This window comes from Rattus norvegicus, chromosome 1, assembly GCF_036323735.1.
Source record: "Rattus norvegicus strain BN/NHsdMcwi chromosome 1, GRCr8, whole genome shotgun sequence".
Taxonomy (NCBI): domain Eukaryota; kingdom Metazoa; phylum Chordata; class Mammalia; order Rodentia; family Muridae; genus Rattus; species Rattus norvegicus.
Genome location: NC_086019.1, coordinates 185,458,458 through 185,479,861, shown reverse-complemented (window position 1 = coordinate 185,479,861; position 21,404 = coordinate 185,458,458). Strand labels below are relative to the sequence as shown.

The 21,404-nt window shown below is 44.3% G+C and overlaps 1 protein-coding gene across 3 annotated transcripts in view; it reads right to left on the bottom strand.

Annotated features, from left to right (window-relative positions):
- Positions 1–21,404, bottom strand: part of Hs3st2 (heparan sulfate-glucosamine 3-sulfotransferase 2) — a 121,256-nt gene that overhangs the window by 28,839 nt on the left and 71,013 nt on the right. The window contains exon 2 of one of the 3 annotated variants that reach the window (XM_063285968.1): positions 10,105–14,568. The exons of 1 other annotated variant lie outside the window; for it this stretch is intronic. In XM_063285968.1, coding sequence (XP_063142038.1) covers positions 14,457–14,568 — 112 coding nt within the window. In that variant the 3' untranslated portion in view covers positions 10,105–14,456. Of the gene's footprint in view, positions 1–10,104; positions 14,569–14,622; positions 17,282–21,404 lie in introns of those variants that run through there. One more of the 3 variants, XM_063285971.1, reaches the window with a different exon arrangement.

Here is a 21,404-nt window from a genome sequence, read left to right as displayed (position 1 = left end):
TCCATTACAGATGGTTGTGAGCCACCATGTGGTTGCTGGGAATTGAACTCAGGACCTCTGGAAGAGCAGTCAGTACTCTTAACCGCTGAGCCATCTCTCCAGCCCCAGGATAAAGTTCTAACCTATCAGAATGTTAAAAATGATTTATTTTACTCAGAAATGTGTGCTCTATATAACTATTAGGTTAGGGCTGCAGATACTCTCAGATGTTAATGAAGGCAGCCACTGGAATGTATCCTGTCAAAATACTGACATAGTTGTGGAAAGGTGTTCAAGGCCACTTAGCATATGCAAGTGGTAAAAATAATAAAGATATGCTAAAGGTATCCAGTCCTAGTAAGATTGTTTTAATAACATGCTGTGCTATGATTACAAGGTGCTTTTTGGCAGATGGGAAAGGATGGTGTTTATTAGATTTTAAAAATGACTTAGAGAATATTTTGCCCATACCCCCACGTGTCTCTTGATACTCAAACGAAGAACCCAGTTTACTCCATGGCAGTCTAGTCTTACATCCTCCCCCTCACTGTAGAACATGCTGCTCCTTGTCTGATATTCTTATGAAATTCTCTTCTACTTCACTCCCAACGTACTTGCAGAATTCTAAATAAAAACAGAGTTACAGTCCATTTCTGCCAAACAAGTTATAACAGCAACTTCACAGAGAAAATAAGGTGCACATGCCTAAAATATGTTGGATGAAGTGCAAGCAGAGATTAGGCTGAAGTCTCTGGGATGGGAAATTGGAGGTTCGGGGCTAGAAGGAAACTCGTTTCTCACTATGAAACATAACTCCTGGAAGATCCAAGATAGGCACAGAACTTAAATTTACTAGATACAAAGAAACATAAGTTAAATTCCTTGTAATTTTAATTTTATAGTTAAATTTGAGCTAGTTGGATTAAAATTCAATTTAACCTAAAATCAACAATTCACAATTTCATCTTTGCAATACAAATTACATCTTTTTTGTTCCTTTTTCTTCAAGTACCCCCTTTCCGCCAAATGAATGTAGAAATTGAAAGTTTCAGTCTCTGTCTTATTCCTTAACATTGAGTAGCCACTGGCAAGCCACTTCACCTCTAAGCCTCAGTTTCCCTATTAAAGAGAATTAAATAAAACCGAGCTGTGGAAAGGATTGGGAGTGATACATGGAAATTTCCCCATCTGATTCCGTGCTTACTGGGCTCCCATTAGCTGTAGTCACTATCAGTAACCTCGTACCTGCCTGGGACCGGGGGGAGAACACAAGCAGAATGCAATTACCCATCCTGGAACAGAGCCAGGATACCACACTGCAAAACACACAGCTGAATGATCAGCCAAGACACGGGAGTGTACACAGCGAGGGGCATCCCATGCTCCCCTGGGCTTGGGAAGTACACTGCATTTCACCGACACAGCTGCTTGTTTTTTATTTTTTTTAAACCCACAACTAATTAGCCAGTCTCCTCATCAGCCACGTCTATGTGGATTAACCAAACTAAACACGGGTGACTTCTACTACACAACGATGCCTCCGGCATGACACCAAGTGCCAGGGAACCGGACAGTTAAAGGTACCTTTCTGTCCTCTTGGCAGGCATTTCTGATGTAGTAGGTCAGTTTGACGGCTCTTTAATCAGGAAGGCACACTGTACTATGCATATCTTCTACAGATTAGAGAATATGTCTGACATGCATTCAATCCTGCTTGTTCACATCCCGACTGAGTACTCGGATATGAGTTATTTAGCCTCAGCAAGCCTCAGTTTTCCCATCTATTAAATGGAATGGTTACGATAACTGATGTGTGGAACAACTGATGTAAGGAGGCTGAGAGCTACAAGAGGAAAGATAGTGTGTGCAGTGCATGGGCACTGCAGGGTCCTAAGAACAATGGAGATAGGCTGGGCCAGGTGGTGTTCACCTGCAATCAGTGGTAAGGGAGCAGCAGGAGGGCCCTAAGTTCAAGGCCTGCCTGGGCTACAGAGTGAATGAATTCAAGACATGCTTGGCAACTTAGTTAGACAATCACAAAGTCAAAAATAAAAAGGGACAGGGTTATAACTCAGCCATAGAACACTTGCTTGCTCGCCCCTTGTCTGTGTGTGTGTGTGTGTGTGTGTGTGTGTGTGTGTAGAGACAGAAACAGACAGACAGAAGCTGAGAGACAGAGAGACAGACAGAAAGAAACCATTTTACTTCTACCACTGCTAAGACAAAACAAAAACAAAGTTACTCATGCATTTGCATTAGAAGATCTGAAGGGATTTGGAAAATATCCTCATGAAGACAATTAGAGAAGGGGGTTGCAGAAAGATATATGTAGCTGAAATCTGTTATGGATGGGGTTGTCTCATATATGTATGCACATGTATGTGTATGTATTTTCATGTGTATGGATTTATATGTATGCAAGTGTGTATGTGTACATGTATGTGTGTGTATGTATGTATGTGTGTGCATGTGTGTGTATGTATGCATGTCTGTATGTGTGCATGTATGTGTGCATGTATGTGCGTGCCTGTGCATATGTGTATGCATATGTGTATGTGTGCATGTGTATATGTGTATGTATGTATGTATGCACGTGTGTGAATGTATGCATGTGTGCGTATATATGCACATGTGTGTGAATGCATGTATGCATGTATGTATGTGTGCATGTATGTGTATGTGTGTTCATGCACATATATTCATAGATGCTCTTGTTCATGCAGGCATAAATGTGAACCACAGGTTGACATCAGGATGTCTTCCTCAGTTATTTCTTCACCAGGCCGCTCGTGTGTCTGGAGCAGTCCATTTCAGCAAGGTTGGCTGGTCAGCCAGGACCAGGTGTCCAGCCTACCTGGCATTAGGGGTGTGTGCCGCAGCTACCAGGCTTTGCCTGAGGGTGTGGATCTAGTCAGGGCCTCATGCTTGTCCAGCCAGCAAGCATTTACACACAGAGCCATCTCCCTGGCCATGCACTGAGATTTAAGACACACTTTAACGACGAGGAAAAAAGTCAAAGGATGTCTACATTGTCCTTTGTGTTCAGCATATAAATAACTGGTTTATTAGATATGCTGGAACAGAAATATAAATAACTGTTTAAAAGTGTGGTTCTATTAGATTAAAAACATTTCAATGGGTTTCACAAAAATAAATAAATGAAATCTCTCTTACAAAGGGATTCTCTTTAGCACCCTCATGCCTGGTGCAGTTACTGCAGATGGAGTCACAGAGGCCCACATTTCCCAAGGCTGTTATGTTAGTGTAAGTAGATCTTAACCCCATGACCTTGCATGGAAAGTAATGTCTGATTAGATCGAATGTCAAAGGAGGGACATTGGCTTCCCTTCCAGTTGAGCAAGGTGTACAAAAATACGAATGAAGGTATTTACAATTGAACTGCTGAAGACTTCTGCCAGCTTTAAGAGCAAGTATTGCATTTTTCCTCAAAAATAAATTATTCCCCAGAAACTAATAGGGGTCTCCCCAAGTTTCATTCCACATCCTAATTGTGGGGGAAAAAGTCAGATGCACATATATACATATAAATATACACACATATGTATGCACGCATAGCCACATGCATACATACATGTGCACACACACATACAAACACACACGCGCACACACATATACACATAAGGCAACCTCAGCCATAACAAACAGATCACAGCTACACATGTATCTTTCTGCAACCCCTTCTTTCATGGTCTTCATGAGGACATTTTTCAATCCCTTCAGATCTTCTGATGCAAAAACAAAACAAAACAAAACAAAAAACAAAACAAAACAAAACAAAAAAACCCCCCACTGCACTGTTTAAGTGTACGGAAAACAGACCCGAGCTGTAATCCAGTCTCCATCACCTGAAGATTTGGATACTCAGTAACTCTCACATCTCTGAGTGTCGGTCCCTATGTTTATGAGATGATGAAAGGAAAATCCACTCTGCAAGCATTTGCAGGGTTTAAATAAAACACATAGGCGGTGTCAGCACAGTACCCTGCACATGGATGATGGAATGATACCCAGCACTGCCTCCATCTCTACTTATTGTCATGGCAACCAAGTTGGGTTTTGATTGTACATTTATCACCAAAATTCTTGAGGCAGAAGGTTCTGTTGTTCTTGGGGGCTCGCTCCCTTGTTTAGTTCTAAGAATTTATGCAACGATTCGGGTCTGCATACATCCACACTTTTGCCTTTGTCTTTTCGACCAGTCATAGCTGCATGGAGCCAGAACACAGAGGAAGCTGGGTTGGTGGTGATTTTCACGATACAGTGGCTATTGTACATTGTTTTCAACTGGTCCACTGGATAGAGTGTGCTGTGCACTGCCCTTGGTGCTGAAACCATTATTTTAAAGCCTTAATTAAAGAGCCTACAGTCTAACAGAGAAGGCAAATGCTACAAAGGAAGAAATGCTAAAAATGGAGATGCATTCAAGGTGTGAGGACAGCGGGCATCTAACTTGACTCTGGAGAGTGCAGGGCTGTGTTCATGGAGCTGGTGTTACTTGGATAAGTACACATCTTAACACTGTGAAATAGAAAGGGGAGGGTATTTGCCAGTCTGCACCAAAAATGTCAGTGGTGTCTGAAGCTGCAGACAAGCTAAAGGCTCTCAAAGGTTAGCACTATGTTGATGAGATCATCGGCAGCCCTTGAGAGAGAGATGGGACTAAGGGTTCAGATCTGAACATCAGCAGCCGCCGAGAAGCAGGAGACCAGGGGAATCTACGTTTATCCCCTCCTTCCAGAAGCAGACTCTGAGACAAGGGTTTCATGCAACCGCTTATGTGGAAGGTGATCTTAGAAAACAGCCGAGGGGGTGGATGGAAAGGAAGCAGTCATCGCTGTGCTACCAAGCCAGTCAGTACCGGGAGAAGCGAGGGTAGAGACAGTGTAGAGCCAGAGTGACAGCTGTCCCAACCAAGAGGTCTGCAGTGGCTACCCATGAGCCCTTGCCTGCTAGTTACCGAGTACCCCAACCTTCGAGTCTATGGCAGTTTCTAGAAATATGAACTCCCCAGAACTTTTGTCGGGGATGCTGCTGTCAGGTGACAGCCATCAGCACGAAGGACTGAGGACAGAGGCAGCTCTGAGCAGAACACAGAGGGCCTGCTGCGGGTCAGTGCATGTGTGTGCACAGGTCGGAATGTGCTGGGCACTGGAAGGCTGTGCTGCTCCAAAGCACTGATGCTGAAACAAATCTCCATGCTGATGCCAAGTGGAGGTGCGGACAGGGAAGTGGTTGGGCACAAGGTCAGAGACCTGGTGACTTGGATTAGTGTCTTTTCAGGGTCTTCCCAGAGTCCCCTCATCTCTTATACCAGGTGAGAACCCAGTGAGAAGACAGATCTATGGGCTGGAAGCTAGTGCGCTAATTTTAGACTTGGGTCCTACTGTGAGCAATGCATGTCTGTCCATAACTCACACAGTTTATGATAGTTTTTGTATCAACTTGAATAGATTATGACATTGGCTAGGGACAAATTTATAGAGCAAGGTTGTCTGCTAAAGCGCTTCCAAGAATGGCTCCAAATATTTAAGGTAAAAAAACTGGTTTTAAGGATGCCCATGTGTAAGGTGACTAGAGGCACACACACACACACACACACACACACACACACACACACACACACACACCTCAAGAGCAAGAATGGCTCCAAATATTTAAGGTAAAAAAACTGGTTTTAAGGATGCCCATGTGTAAGGTGACTAGAGGCACACACACACACACACACACACACACACACACACACACTTCTCAAGAGCACGAGGGACTTGGGTGAACCAAGGCTTACTGTTCTAAAGTGAGATCCATGCTGCAATGTGAATGGGTCAAATGCTTCCCTCTGAAGGTCCTTTAGCCTATGAAGCAGAGGCTGTGTGTGTGTGTGTGTGTGTGTGTGTGTGTGTGTGTGTGTGTGTGTGTGTGTGTGGTGTAATGTGGCTCAGTACTTGTATAGTATATGCTGAGCCCTGAATTTGGCCCTTTGCAAAAGGTAAAAGAAAAACATCCACCTTGGTCACTCTATTTAAAATTGTGTGAACTGTCTTTGCAGCCAAGAAAAAGAGACCAAACCAAGTGTCCAAGAGTTTGCCTGGTGGTCTCCCTTGTGCTTGGGTTTGTCCAAAAGTGACACATTTGTTTGTTTTGCAAAAGGCTAGCAGCAGACCTGCACTTCGTATGAGGATTCCTTCACTGGAGTGTGTGACAAAATGGAGCTTCAGAAGTGGGCCATTCAGGCTCCATGCGCAGTGGAATTATCTACACACACAGTCACCTTACAGCACCTTGTCCCTGAGTTGTCTTCCTGGGAAGGCTCTCTGCTGCGAGTACCAAGAAGAGAAACACAAAGCTGCATATCAGTTTGTTTATTGCAGGAAGCATCTGTTACTTTGCTATGTTTTGCAAGGAAACTTGGTATCTCATATTCATAAATGGGTTGCTTTGAGTTTAATTGTACAGCTAACTGGAGCTATAAAACAGAATTCGTGGCTGTCTGGAGAGGAGTTTGAGGGAGAAGCAAACGAGCCCACAGGACTACTTTGCTTAGAGGAAAATCTGCGTGTTAACTGTACCCCCTGAAAGCAATGCCCATCCAGCCATCCATCTTGGGATGTGAGGCGGTCTGCCCCCTGCAAAATGCTGGCAAAGGAAGGCTTCTCTCTAGAGGTCTTCCTTCCTTCCTCCCTTCCTCCCTCCCTCCCCTCCCTCCCTCTTTCTCTCTCTCTCTTTTTCTTTTTTCTTTTTTCTTCTTTCTTTCTTTCTTTCTTTCTTTCTTTCTCTCCCTCCCACCCTTCCTTTCCTCTTCCTCTCCTCCCTCTCTCTATTCCCCTTCACTACTTTTCATCCCCTCTCTCTCCCTATGCCTTTCTCTCTTGAACATGTTTCTCTTTAGACAGGCTCTTGTGATGTAGCCAAGCTGACCCTGAACTTACACTCTTTCTGCTTCTTCCTCCCAAGTAAGCACCATCACACCAGGCATGAAAGATTGATTTCTTTATGTATGGGTGTGTGTGGACTCATATACACATATATAGAGGCCAGAGATTAACATGGGATGCCTTCCACAACTACCATTCACTTTATTTTCCAGAAGACTAAACTTGGAGCTCTCTGATGGACTTGAATGGCTGGCCAATGATTCCCTAGGGATCCTTCTGTCTCCTTCTCCCCAGTGCTGGGATAACAGGCATGTGATGTCACTCTTGTTTTTATTATTGGTGCTGGGAATCCAAACTTAGGACCTCATCCTTGGACACAAACACTTCACCAACTGAACATCTCTCTAGCCCCAAATATTGATTCCTGATATGTTCACTCTCAGAGTTTGAGAGCAGAGCTAGTTAGGTCTATTGAAATCTGCATATAATAGACTTTGGGCAGCCAAGTATGACAGTTAACCAGGTCAAAATGTGCTTGACTTCAACTCAGTGCCATGTGCAAGATCCTCATCAAAGTATTTATCTGGGGAAGAGAGCCTCTTTTTCTCCCTAGTAGAGGGGCATTTCTGGTGTCAACAAACAAACAACAAACAAACAAACATCCTAGGTCTGAAAAGAATTCACAGGGACACATGCTGAGTGTGGATTTGAGAGCAGTCGTTCTAAGTTCAAAAATTCTGGTCTTCGGGGGGTGGGGTGGCATCTTCTTGACTCCTTTCAACCTCACCTCCAAAGACGATGACTTTCATTAGTGGCTGGTCTGTGCTCAGATATTGGAAGCCGGAGGGGATGGAGGAGGGGAAGCCTTCTTCAGTCCATCCTTAAGAAAGCCTTTGCTCTGTTTGTACAGGAGTTTGTGATGTCAGAGCTGTGAAGTCTAAGAGTGAAGAATGCAATGCTTTGGGGCAGATGATGGCTGAGATAGGCACCTACATTTTGGAGATGGAAAAACTGATGACAAGGAAGGTACCCAGGGTTACCCAAATTAAACGTAGCCAAGTATAAGTTCAAAACCAGCAGCCCTGGGCACCTGCGTTGGAATTTGACACCCTAGAATAATTGCCAGGACCCAGGGAGATTCCTGGTGTGACGATCCTTGAACCACACAGTCCTGCACAGCAAGGTGTAAGGATTTGCGTGAGCATTTGCACACTCTATGAAAACTATTGAGGTTGGAGCATTGCTGCCCATTCTCTCCCATCCTGAGGCAAGGAAATCTGGACTTGAGGGTCTGCTCCTCCTCTTACCAGTATGCTCTTAGGCAGGCTGATGAAGCCCCTGTTCCTTGGTCTCTTGTCTATAAAATGGTAATAAGAAGTCTATAGAGTGATCCCCGATATAGAATAAGCCCGATGTCAGAGCTAACAATGTGGAACTTGGACTAAGGGTATCTCTGCTTCTTGACTGACCCTCTACTATCTTTCCCCTTCTTTCTGTCTCTGTGACTTGCCCACCACAGGTAAACTTCAGACCCTGCCCTGGTTCCTACTGTCTGACAGTGGGCAGCCTGCATGTCTATGACACTTGTATTTGTTTATTTTTTTATTTTGCTGATGTTTATTAATTACTATTAAAGTGACAAAGATCTGAGGAGATACCGGAAGAAAACCAAACAGGAGGCCCAGTGCTTGCTCTTAAAGAGTTTACAAACAAGTGGGGCTGAGAGCCTTTGGTATAAGTTTCCTCCCTCTTCACTTCCCTCCTATCCCGCTTCATCTGCATCCCCTCATTGTGTCTGTGTAGAAACCTGAAGAAGCTGTCATCTTTCTTCTTCAATCACTTCCCCATCTTATTTATTAAATGTTTAGCTTTATTTTTCAATCAGCATACAAAACATTAAATAACATTATGACACTTTGAACAGTGTGTTTAGTAATCCTCCTCCCCCCATCTCTCCCACCCCACATTGCCCCTGTAACCTAACCCCCAGCTTTGTTTTCTTTTTCCTCTCATGTTCACTCTCTTCCTAACCTTCCTCAGCATCTGACCAGACTGAGTATGACAGCCAGTCTTGGTTTTCAACGTGATTAAATCTGAAATCAAATGAAACCCAAGTAACTGGACAAGTCTGTGAAGGATTGTATTTCGTGGGTCATTTGAGGTGAGAAGACTCGCCCTAAACCTGGGCCACGCCTTCTGGTGGAGCTCAGAGAAAAAGACAAGGAGGAAGGAAGCATCTGTCTCTTGCCTGCTTGTTTCCACTTTGGCTGGCAAGTTCATCTGTTCTGTTTCGGTCATTGCTTCACTGGTGGCAGAGACCACTGCTTTGGGATTCTAACATAGACTGAAGACTGGGACTCCAGGACCAGAGCTGGATTGCTGAGATATCCAGTCTCATGAATTGAACAACCTCTAGACCCAGACCTTGGCAGGACTTGGACTGCAGCCTTTAATCCACTCTAATAAAGAACACACACACACACACACACACACACACACACACACACACACACACACACACACACCATTCTAGAAGTGCTTTCTCTTTAGAGAACACTGGCTAACAGCCAGGGTCTCTCACTTGACCTGCAGCTTGCCAACTTGGTAGACTGGCTGGCCAGCAAGTCCTGAGGATCCCCCATCTCCTCAGCACTTCAGGCATTTCAGGCATGAGCTGTCATACCTGGCTTCTCACGTGGCATCTGGGGGATCTGAACTCAGGCCCTCCTGCTTTTATGGGAGACATTTTTTCTGTATGAGACATCTTTTCAGGAGAGCACTAGTTCGTTGTTATTTTTGTTTGTTTTTAATGCTATGAAGTATTTTCTCTAGCTTCCTGAATCCATTGGAAACCTCTGTGTCTGATTTTGCCAAGAAAGTTAGGTTCTGTTAACAATATCACATATCCCTCCATACCATTCCGCAAGTCACAACCTATTCTGTTCATTTGTTCCTAATCCCACCCTGCAGTCTTTGGTTTCTCTCAGCTGGCTTCCTTTAAATCTACAGTTCCAACGTGGCAGCCCCAATGTCCACATGTGAATTCTGGTGCCTTCTCTAGAGAATGGAGTGGCTGGTGAGTGAACGGAGGGTAAAAGAGTAAATGAGAGAAAGTATACCAAGACCTGAGGGTAGCCTTGGAGCTTGCTGTGCTCAAATGGATTCTACTCTATCTTCTCCCAACAGTACCAGGGTCTGCAGTGGACAAAGAAGGGCATAGGAAAGAAGGGGATGGTTGTGTCATGGAGAATACGTTCAAGTCAAGCAGTGTTCAGGCACATTTATAGGTGTCCTTGCCAGTCTTCTCAGCAGCCACACAAGACACGTACTAGAATTATAGAAGTTTTTCAAAAAGTGAATTTAAATACTCCCCCAAGACCATAGAACTAGGAGTTGCTAACAACTAGTTATAGCTGAGATTAGCTGTGTGGTCACAAGTGACTAATAATAGGGTTGATTGTCACATATGCTCGGGAAAGTCCAGGGATCCATTTAGTCTCAGGCTCCTTTGGAGCCAGGGATCAAATCACGTCCTTAGTAACCTCTGTCTTTATCAGTTAGCAGGTCTCTCCCCTTCTTCTCCTCTTCCTTTCCCCCCTCATTTTTTTGTATAGTGTCTGGTGTGTAACCCTGGGGCCTCGCACATGCTCAACAAATGCTGAGCTGTACCCCAAGCCAGATCTGTTTTAGTTTGACATACATTCTCTCTATGTTGCTATGACTGGCCTTGAACTCACTACATAGCCTAAACAGCTTCTGAACTTGTGATCATTTGCTGTTTTAACATGGATTCTACTGTGTCTTTTCCCAACAGTACCAGTGTCTGAACCAGCCAGTAAGGGGGCATGATCAGCTTGCCACTGAGAAAGTCTTTCACCTGCTTACTAAGAGCTAGGCTCTGGGGTCTATACTAGCCCCACATAGAAGGAGAAGTGAGAGGACCACGTAGTGCCTTGGCCTGAGTGCTGGCATTGTAGGCATGTGGCACCAGGCCTGGCTGGTTCTGCTGTGCTCTGTGTCTTGGCCTTACGTTTAAGACTACTTCCTGGTATGTTTGGCAGAGATGTCCATCCATACTTTTATTACATACTATCTACATCTTGAGATCTCAGGGAAAAGCAATTTACTTCCATTAGCATTCCTACTCAAATGTTAGGGACTCTGGGGTTAACTAGGTTTGATTTCTATGCCATCTCTGAACATACAAACTGAGATAGAGCACTTAGCAAATGTGAGTGATTTCTTAAGTCATTTGACTGCTCTCTAATACCTACCTTAGCTGAGAGTTCTTAACCTTCCCACAGGCTGGACTCCATTCCTCACAGAACTTTGTGGGCCACTAGAGGTTTCCTAGTTTTCATCACCATGGTTCACACAGTCCCTGGCTGAAGATTAGGGGTTTCTTCCTAGGCCAATGGGCACTGAGCTTTTTCTGGGGATCAAGATCATAGAGAATTCCATCCATGGCCTCCATGAAGGGAGGAGGCCAGTGGACTGCCTTATCCTCCTCAGGAATTCAGAGGAAGATTTCAGATACAGACGGGTCTGAAGGAAGGATTCAGTGGTGGAGTTGCAACTTTCAGATTAATTTACACCACAGCATCTGCAGCGGGGCCGATAGACTGATGGATGGAAATGCCTGCTGTGTGTGCAGCCACATTAACACCGCCCTGAACTCAGCTCATTAGCCCCAAGTCACTCTCCGACCCTCATCACACCTCACGCACAGTTAATCTCATGCAAAATGGGGCCAAATCACTTGGGCCATGTGTTCACAATGTCAGGTCCCTGGGGTGGCTTCCCAACAGGGCTGCCAACCCTGCAAAGGGTGTTGAAATCCATGACTCATCTGCCATATGTCTGTGCCCTTCCAAGGACACAGGACAACTGGCAAGAACACAGTCCACAAAGGGGCTCAACTGCTTTCAAAGACACGAGAGCTCATTACAACAAAGTCTTTCCTGAAGGTCATCTAGGGGTCTCTAGAGATGATCTGCAAGGGCACCAAAACACACGGTAGATTCATAGGAATTCAAGAAGGCAATAGTTCAAACTGGTTAGCTGCTCAGAAAGCAGAGCCTGGATTTGGGGTTGTCTAGGTAGAATGGCATAGCACTGGCATTGAATTTTCAGTCAACACCCAAGTATTCATACTTTTAATGGCTATACCAGCCTCCCTATCTTTAGTGACTTGGTGTCAAAAAATAAAGGGTGTGATCCCTGGAGTGAGGCACATGGATGGACCGTCAGCATAATCTCCTTATGTGAGCCCCCAGCTCCTTAAAGAATAATTAATAAAATGATAATTATAATGATAATGATAATATTACTAGTAATACAGACCTCATAGGGTTCAGTACTTAGTTCTAGGTATATAATAAGTGCTCTCTCAGTGCTGATGGCTGCCTCAAGCAGACTTGTCTCTGCAGGCTTGACTCCCAGCCTCTTCCATACAATTTGGTATGACCCTTAAATTCCATGCTTCCTTGCAGTTAGGAGTTCACCCCACTGGAGTAAGCCAGATCTTGAAGGCCCTGGCAGACAGGATGGTATAGCCCCTAGTGTATTCCTGTAGTGGAGAAGGAGCAGGCAGGTCCCAATCTACTCACACCCTTGCAAAGTCTCAGGGTTTAAGTTCTGAGAAGTCCAGAGGCACAGAACGCTGGCTGCTTTTGGAACCAGTGACAGAACCAGGATCCAGAAGAGAGATGCCAGGAGAGCCAGGAGACCAGCCATTAGTTCAGCTGTCTTAGCTTCCCATGGGCCTGGAGGTATACCGGGCCCTGGTACTCGTCTGGACCATGACAGGTTCCAGCCCCAGCAGATGTCTCTGCCAGTTCTCAGCATCGATGCCTCCATGAGCAATGGTTTTTCCCAGACAGCATATGGCACTGGCAGAGTCTGGTGTTCTAGAGACACAGACTTGCAGCCATATGGGGCTGCTGCCTAAGCTGCTGTGGTCAAGTCAGGTCACACAGGGAAGCAAGGCTCGGAGGACTCAGGTGACAATCTCTGTATGTAGGCTGGAGAAGAGCTCAGTTTAGGTCTTTCAGGAGCAAACTCCTTACCAGTCCCCAAATTTGCAAGCAGTGTTTGGAGGAGGACAACTCACTGCTGAGTTCTAGACGTTTCTTAATTTAGCTTACAGTTGTAATAGGGTCTATCACTTGCAAAAGTATCTAAAGAAATCCCTTTCTCTCCAGACCTTCCTGGTGGTGCCTTCTGACACTGACTCAAACCTTGGCCTCGTGACTTGACCAACAGATTACACATGGAACATATGCACACACTTGAAACACTCGTGGGTGCCAATGCTCACACTCCTGTGGACCCTGGACCTTTCGGCTACCATTGAGTAGGAGACCAACATCTTACTGGAGAATGGTTGACCATGTGGAGAGATGACTGTTACGATTTCTAGACCAAGCCTCCACACGTTAGCCAGTCCACATGTCAGACCTACAAGATGGCTACAGATGCAGGGATGAATCCCACTGAGTTCATCTAAGTCTGACCCAGACTGGAAGAACCATCCAGGCGACTTCAAACCAAACCAACACCGTGGAGAGTAGTTAGACGAAAGGTCTGGCGACTACTTTAAGTGTCCCAGTGGTTTGTTGTACCAGGGCCAACTAGAGCACATGGCCTCTTAATCCAACAAGACTTGGATAACTCTCACAGAGCTAGTGAATACATTTTTAAATAAGAAGTTTGTCTCAAAGAGAGTGACTATATGCTCAAAATTAGCTGTGCCAAGACAAAAGCATCCCTCTCCCAGTTCTCTCTTCCAGCCTGGGCTCTCTGTCCCCTAACATTTCCTGATGGGTATGTAGTAGAGGTCAACAGAAAATGGTCCAAGACACTGACCACTAAATTGAGATGAAACTTAATGAATATTTAAATATCTATTGTGTTCCAGGCTTTGAATTTGCTGTTTTAGAGGTTATGTTAGCCTCCAACTTTTCCATCTCATGGTCTAAGGAATAGATTCTGCTTCCAGACTTGAGGGAGTCCAGCCACAGGCATGGTGTTTTCTGAAGGAACAATGAGATCAGGCTTTGAACTCCATTCTGCTACCTCAAAAGCTCCTCTTTACTTCCTTCCCCCTTCTTTTCTTTCTTCCTTTCTCCATCCTTTCCTCCATCTTCCTTTTTTTTTCTTTTATTGAGATAAGATTTCACTGTGTATCCCAGGATAGCTTGCAACTCACAATCCCCCTGTCTCAGCTTCCCAAGGGCTGAGGTCACAAGCACAGCTAGCTCTTGAAGGCTTTATATAAATAGCTCTTTTAGCTGACCATGGTGATACATATCCATAAGCCCAACGCTGAGAAGGCAGAGCTAAGAGGATCAAAAGTTTGAGGCTAGCCTGGGCTATCTAAATGAGTTTCAGGTTATCTTGAGCTACATAGTGAGCAATTACCTCAAAACATCAAATTAAAATAAAATACTTCTTCCCCATTTTGACTTTCATAAGTTATGAGTCCCATGGTTTGAGCCTCAGGGTTAGTCAAGAGAGCAGATTCATGTTTGGGACTTCAAGACATGGTGTGACCTTGTGCGACACAGGGGTGCTCCCTCCTTCTCAGCAGAGTAGCCACCACCTACCGGTAAAAGTCAGGTTTGCTAGCTCAAATATTTCCATGATCATACAGGCAATGACAGCTGTAGCGGGCTGGTCAGGGAGGGTGAGGGTCCTGCAAGATAATACTCCATTTCAGAAGAATCCCACTGTTTTCCAGATGACTTTTAACAAATGGGAATGAAGGTCCCCTGCTGCCAAAATCTCCCACTTTCCAAGATAAAACCATAAGTGTTATTCTGGTGTGTTTTTATTTTAAAGTAAGCATCCAATATTCTTTTCCTCAAAATACCATGTGAGCTAAACAAAATTTGAGGGGTAGCAGCGGCCAAGGAGCCTCATCGACTGCATTTGACACAGGAGATGAAGCACGGTGCAAACGACTTTAAAAGTCAGGATACAGTGAAGGAGGAACTTATCTCCTGGAAAATAAGTCGGAAGTCATCATCTTTCGGGTCGATATGAGAAGTGAAGGGTAGATTATTAAGTAATTCCTTCCTGCTTTATCTCCAGGCTGCTACTTGCCATCCGGATGCCCTACTGACAGATCACAGGGCTGGCCCCGTTCTGTGCAGAGAGATCTACAGGCCAGGGTCTAAAACATTCACCTCAGAGTATCTGCTCTGCTGTTGGCTTGTTTGGGCACAACAGTACACAGATCTCATTTCCATCAACAATATGCAGTCTGAAGAAGAGGTGACATCTGTAGCTCTTATAGCTGGCACCCAAGTTAATGTTTATATGCCTGGTCACTTCCCCATGGGGCAATTTCAGTTCATTTACATCTCCAAGCTAGGACTACCTTGGCCCTGGAGTTGTATCCCTGTTCCTGCCAACACCAGTAAAGACCCGCACACATTGGTAACCTACAAGCCAAACCTCTAGCTGTTGCTACTGATGTAGCCTTACACAGTTCCCCAGGACTTTAGCCACCAAATCTCAGATCCTTGTGGATAAAAGGGTATGTGGCCAAGTTATAGATTTGCCAAATATTTACCAATCATTTACTCTGTGTTTGGTGATGGTCCAAAGCCAAGACATAGACTGACCTGAAAAAGTCAAACTGTCTGTGGCACATGGAGATGGGCATGGGATGTCTCTGACAGATGAGTCACCTTAGAGGTCTCAAGTCCTGAAGCGGAAACTAATCCAGGGAAGAGGGGGATGGAGGGCTAAGGAGGTTGAGCTATTGAGAATGGTGTCAAAGAAGGCTTCACTCTGGAGATGTTAGAGTAAAAGCCTACCCGGAGTTGGGGAGATGGTGGCAGTCTGGACAGGAACACAATCCCCTTGGGTGTGTTCCACGAGTAACAAGGAAGCCACCATTGCTGGGAGGGACAGAATTGAGGGTCGTAGGAGAAATTAAAAAAAAAAAAGCAAAACAAGATACAAAACCGAAAATGAAAAGACTCAGCACTTATGTCAAATGTGACAGGAAGCAGAGAGAGGTCAGGATCTAGACTTCTCCTTGTGATCTGTTTTACAGATGCTGTGGGATGCTTTGGGATGCTATTTGGGGCAAGATGGAAGGGAGGCAAGGACAGAGGAAGAATCAATTAGGAGGCTTCGACTGTCATCCCGACTATTGCTGGCATAATGTTACTGTCTGGGCTGGGCTCTCCCAGGAGTCTTTCTGTTAACTTGTCTAACTCTGCAACAAAACATCAGACAAAAGCAATTTAACAAAGGGAGGGTTTGTTTTCTCCCACAGTTTGAGAGTCAAGTCCATTAGCACAGGCAGGAGCTGGAGGCAGCTGGTCCCATTTCGACCGTAGCCCGGGAGCAGAGAGGGGTGGGTGCTGGTGTTCAGCCCACTTCCTCCTGTTTATTCAGCCCAGGACCCCAGTCCAGTTAATATGGGTTTTCCCCCCTCTAGTAGGGAAATGTACATCTACATATCTACATACATAATCAATCTATACACAGGACGTTCTCCTAGGTGATCATAGACCCTGTCAGGTTGGCAATCAATATTAACCATTACAGGCTTCATGGGTGCCCTGACGTTGCCTGCGAAGGGCTGTGATGTCTATGACTCATACCTGAGCAGGTCAGCTCAGGGCAGAACACGCTGGAGGGCAATAGTTATGTGGTGTGGGCAAATGGCTCAAACTCATCCCACGTTGGAGCGAGCTCTCCATAAACACAGGCAAACGTTCAGTGCTTCCACCATTGCTCAGTTTCCCCGCCTGTAAGTTCAAGAAGGTCCCTGATCATGCAGCATTGTAAACCAGTGCTAGCATTTCAGATTATGGCTGCCCGGTGTTTCCTGATAAGGTGAGCGAGTGGTGTACATGGCTGTTTTTATACTACCTTTTCAAGGAGTGTGTCTCCAGCAAGATTTTGGCTCTGAAACTTTGATTTCAGTCGGGTTTGAGCCATGGGACAATCCAAGGGCTTCTTTCAAACTCTTAGTGTAAAGTAACAAGCGGCTGAAGGTCTTATGTGGCAAAGCGATTGGTAAATGTCGTCCAACTCCTATTTCAGTCAGTCTGAGGCTTTCTTTGTGGATAGCCTGGATCAGCAATCAATAAATGCATTTTCTGTTTCCAAAACAACAAAATCCTGTCCAAGATCCCAAGGCTGCAACTTAGGGAAGGGGACTTGAATTCACAGCAGCCCGATGCCGACGCCACATATCAAATCGCACCAGTTGGGTTTCCTTGTAGATACACTGGAAGATAGGCCAACTGAGGGGGGAGGGGTCTGTCAGAATCAGCTCTGTCTCCTAGGATTAGTTTTATAGAGGCCTCTTTTTCCAGCTTGGCTGGGCTTCTGGGCTGTTCGTGCAACAACATAAATCCCACGTGCAGCCGGTGTTTTCGCACCTGTTAGGAAGATGCTAATGTCATTGTTGGTCCCACAGCTGTTCAGATGTTCACAAACAGGTCCATCATAAGTCCTCCAGGGACGGCATTTATAAGTAGTTCTCCCCCACAGAGTCTAGCATCAGAGGTCCATAAGGCTTCTGCTTCATTAATGGGCCATCTTCATACTTGTTAATGTCTAATTACTGACACTAATGGCTCCATGTATTTTAAAAATGAAATTATAAGTTATATTCAATTAGGAAAAACACTTGAGAAATCACTGAATAGATCTGGAGAGGGATACAGAAGACTGGGAGTTAAGCACGTGCCCCAGCCCTTGGGACCTGAGCGAGTTGCAGGAACAAAATTAACTCCAAGAGGAAATGGATCGATGTCTGAAACCAGAAGATGGAGCACACGTGTGTATGGACTCATCAGAGATCAACAGCAGTCCTGGGTAGGGCCAGCCTTGGAAACATCTAAAACTTAATCACTGCCGACTTTAAAATACCTCATAACTTTGCATTCTCTGGTTAATGTGCATACAGACAACACATCAAAAGGGGAAAGAGAGGAGAAAGGATCTTCCATGATCCCTGCTCACAGAGATAGGCACTATTAAAAGTGTTTAATACATTTAGGTTTCTACTTGTGAATGCGACTTGGTGCCCATGCATTTTTTTAAAAATAGAATTTAAAAATAGAAATTTTGAAAATAGAAACAGACTCAAGCTAAATGGTTGATTTACTCCATAATCATTTCATGTGTGATTGTATACTGTGGATAATATTCTATCTCTGTTCACACTTGCCTTTTAAACAGCTGTATAGTATTCCATGCCAATCTCACCCATCACCATTATGTTCAGCAAAGCTAAATCAAACACTACCTCATTTACTTTGTATCCATGAAATTCTTTTCTGAATGATGCTTCTGGCATTATTTAGTCAAGTTAGCCAAATCTCCTTCCAGAAGACTATTGGATCAGTCAGTATATGACATTCCCAGACGCTCTGGCTTTGGAGATAGAAAGTTTCTCCTATTGGCTCACTGCATTCTTCCTGAGGAATGAGTTAGCTGTTCCTCCTTTGATTTGTTGGTTTTCTACTTGAGTTCCATTATTAATGCCCACTATAAGATTTTCTTATTTGTATGTAATAAGTCTTTACTTGTTAATGTGCTAATCCCTGACTTCGCATGTTCAGGATCCTGCTGCTAATTTTACTGTCTGCTTTTTTTTGCAGTTTAAAAAAGTTTTTAAATTAAATAAATTTAAGCTGTAAGATATAAAAGGTATCTGTGTTTAAACAGATGACATAGGTCTATTTTATCTGGCAAATTTCTTAGTTTTTGTCTTGATACACTCTGTCATGGGTACTGAACTTACATTTTCTCACCATTCTGTTGATGTAAAGTGGTTTTGTTTTTACTGTGTAAATCTGCAATCGCTTTAAGCCTGATTTTTTGGTATAACTGAGGGATGAATCCTTTTCCCAATGACTAGACAGTATCCCAACATTACCAGCTAAATATGTTTCTCCTACTAGCTTAAATGACACCATATCACATATTAATTCTACACATATTTACGGATTTTTCTCTTATTGTTTTTCTTCTATTATTACTGTTTTTAATTATTAAAATACTTTCACTGCATTTAATACAATATCCTTAATCTCTGTGTCCAAATAAATATTCACAGCCATTCTAAATGGTTCCCCGGATGAACGTCAAAGGTTTCCTTTCAACTGGATATAAAAAGAGGTGTCCTTGAAGGTGACTCCCATGCAGGGACGTAGTGTGCCGCTACCACTCAGGTGATCTGCATATACCATCTCGTAACAGTCTAGCATTTTCTTCACACAAATCCCTTCTGAAAAATACTTATGATTTTTGTAGCTGTTATATTCTTGTGCCCCTCCCCACATATAGTCCAGTCGGGGTGTGTGTGTGTGTGTGTGTTTGTGTGTGTGTGTGTACACATGTGTGTTCCTCCTCACTAGTTCATTTCCTTGGGGTTTTGAGCAGACATTGCTCCCCTCTGTTAGTCATGGACAAACAGGGAATTCACAACATGTATATCTCTGACTCTGTCTCTTTCTCCGCCTCTCTGTCTCTCTATCTCACTGCCTCTCTGTCTCTCTATCTCACTGCCTCTCTGTCTCTCTATCTCACTGTCTCTCTATCTCTCTATCTCACTGCCTCTCTGTCTCTCTATCTCACTGTCTCTCTGTCTCTCTATCTCACTGCCTCTCTGTCTCTATCTCACTGTCTCTCTGTCTCTCTATCTCACTGTCTCTCTGTCTCTCTATCTCACTGTCTCTCTGTCTCTCTATCTCACTGCCTCTCTGTCTCTATCTCACTGCCTCTCTGTCTCTCTATCTCACTGCCTCTCTGTCTCTCTATCTCACTGTCTCTCTGTCTCTCTATCTCACTGTCTCTCTGTCTCTATCTCACTGTCTCTCTGTCTCTCTATCTCACTGTCTCTCTGTCTCTCTATCTCACTGTCTCTCTGTCTCTCTATCTCACAGTCTCTCTTGTCTCTCTCTCTCCCCTCCTCCCCCCTCTCACCTTATTGAATCCCTTCTACAACAACACTAAAGAGTTGTTGGCATTTCCAGGCTCTAAATTCTGTGTTAGGATAACGACAGGCAGGTAGGTAGGTGTCTCTGTAATATGAAACATTATCCTGCATTCCCAATTTAGTCTGTTGTTTATAGATGTGACCGCTGGCTTCCATCAGTGCCCAATTTAGAAGCTGTTAGCTGGTGGTACACTCTCCCTTCTCCTGGCCACTGCACTGACTTAATTGTTTCATCAAACTTCCTAAAAGCAAAACATTCTTAGAAGAAGTTTTACTTGGCTTGCTGAGCACATCTCCCCTAAATTCTCTAGCTGTATACATCCTTTGCTAATTTTGCTGAATTTCAGCCTCAGTGTTACTCAGGCTCCCTATCTGCATAACCTGTATAAATACAGCCACCTGAATAAATGGGGAAGGAGGACTTTTTTTTAAATGGCTGCAATAGCATACACAGCCTAGATCCTTGCAGATGTGATTAAACTCTGTCACAAAATCTTTTAGGCCTGTCAGGTGTTTTCAGAACATCCCCATCACTGCTGGGGTGTTAGTCTCACTGTCTTGTCTCATGAATTTCTCTAGAAATTGTTTCTTGGACAATATTTTACTGCTTGGTAAGCAGAATTTTTAAAATATTTTGCCATTTTGTCTTTCTAATATTATACCTTTGAGTTTATCCTCACACTTCCCCACCTCCCCACATTCCTTCCCTCCCTTCCTTTTATTACCTAGGAAGAGAGCTGCCTTCTTCTTTTATTTGTTTCTGAAAGCATTCTTGGGGGAAGCTGTCTTTGTTTGTTTGTTTGTTTGTTTGTTTGTTTGTCTTGAGGCTCATGGACTTAGAAACATGGTGAATATGTGACTTGCATGTAGTCAGTCGTTCAAATGGGTTTGTTCTGGGGCTGTCAGCTCCACTTCCTGTGAGAAGCCCTGTTGCCCACAGGAGAAGTCCCCTGCAGCCACACTTCTACCAAACAACCTAAAAGTTCTGACATGGGACTAGCTCCGCTATGAACACTTGCCTTAAACCAGCAGCCAAACCATCTCTCTGGTGACTTGGAGTTTAGAATCAGGGATGGTAATAAGGGTGTCTATTTGCTCATTACCAATGCGGGTCCTGTCTACTGTCCTTTATGGCAGCCTGAACTTCCTGTGCTTTGTGAAAGGCCCTTATAACTTTGTAGCAAAGCCGCTTCCTCTTCTGTATATGATTTGAATATGTTCCTGCTCATCTCAGTCAGACGATACTTAAATGAGACAGTTACCAAGGGCTAGGCAGTCATCATATCACACGCCTAGGATATGAAGGTGTCATGTTGTCATAGCTTCAACTAATGAAACTGCCAGGACTGTATGAATGTCAGTCCCTCTGTTACCTTGGAACTTAAACCTCCACATAACTGCCATAAAAATGTTTGCCTTGTACATCAGAAGTCACCCTGTCTATTGTATGAACTCCCTTTCAGACCGGAGTAAGGACTCCTGGCCCATTCAACATGGGGAGCAACCGTGGAACAGCTGGGGGCTGCAGAGGAAGAATGGAAATGGTGGTAGCCAGC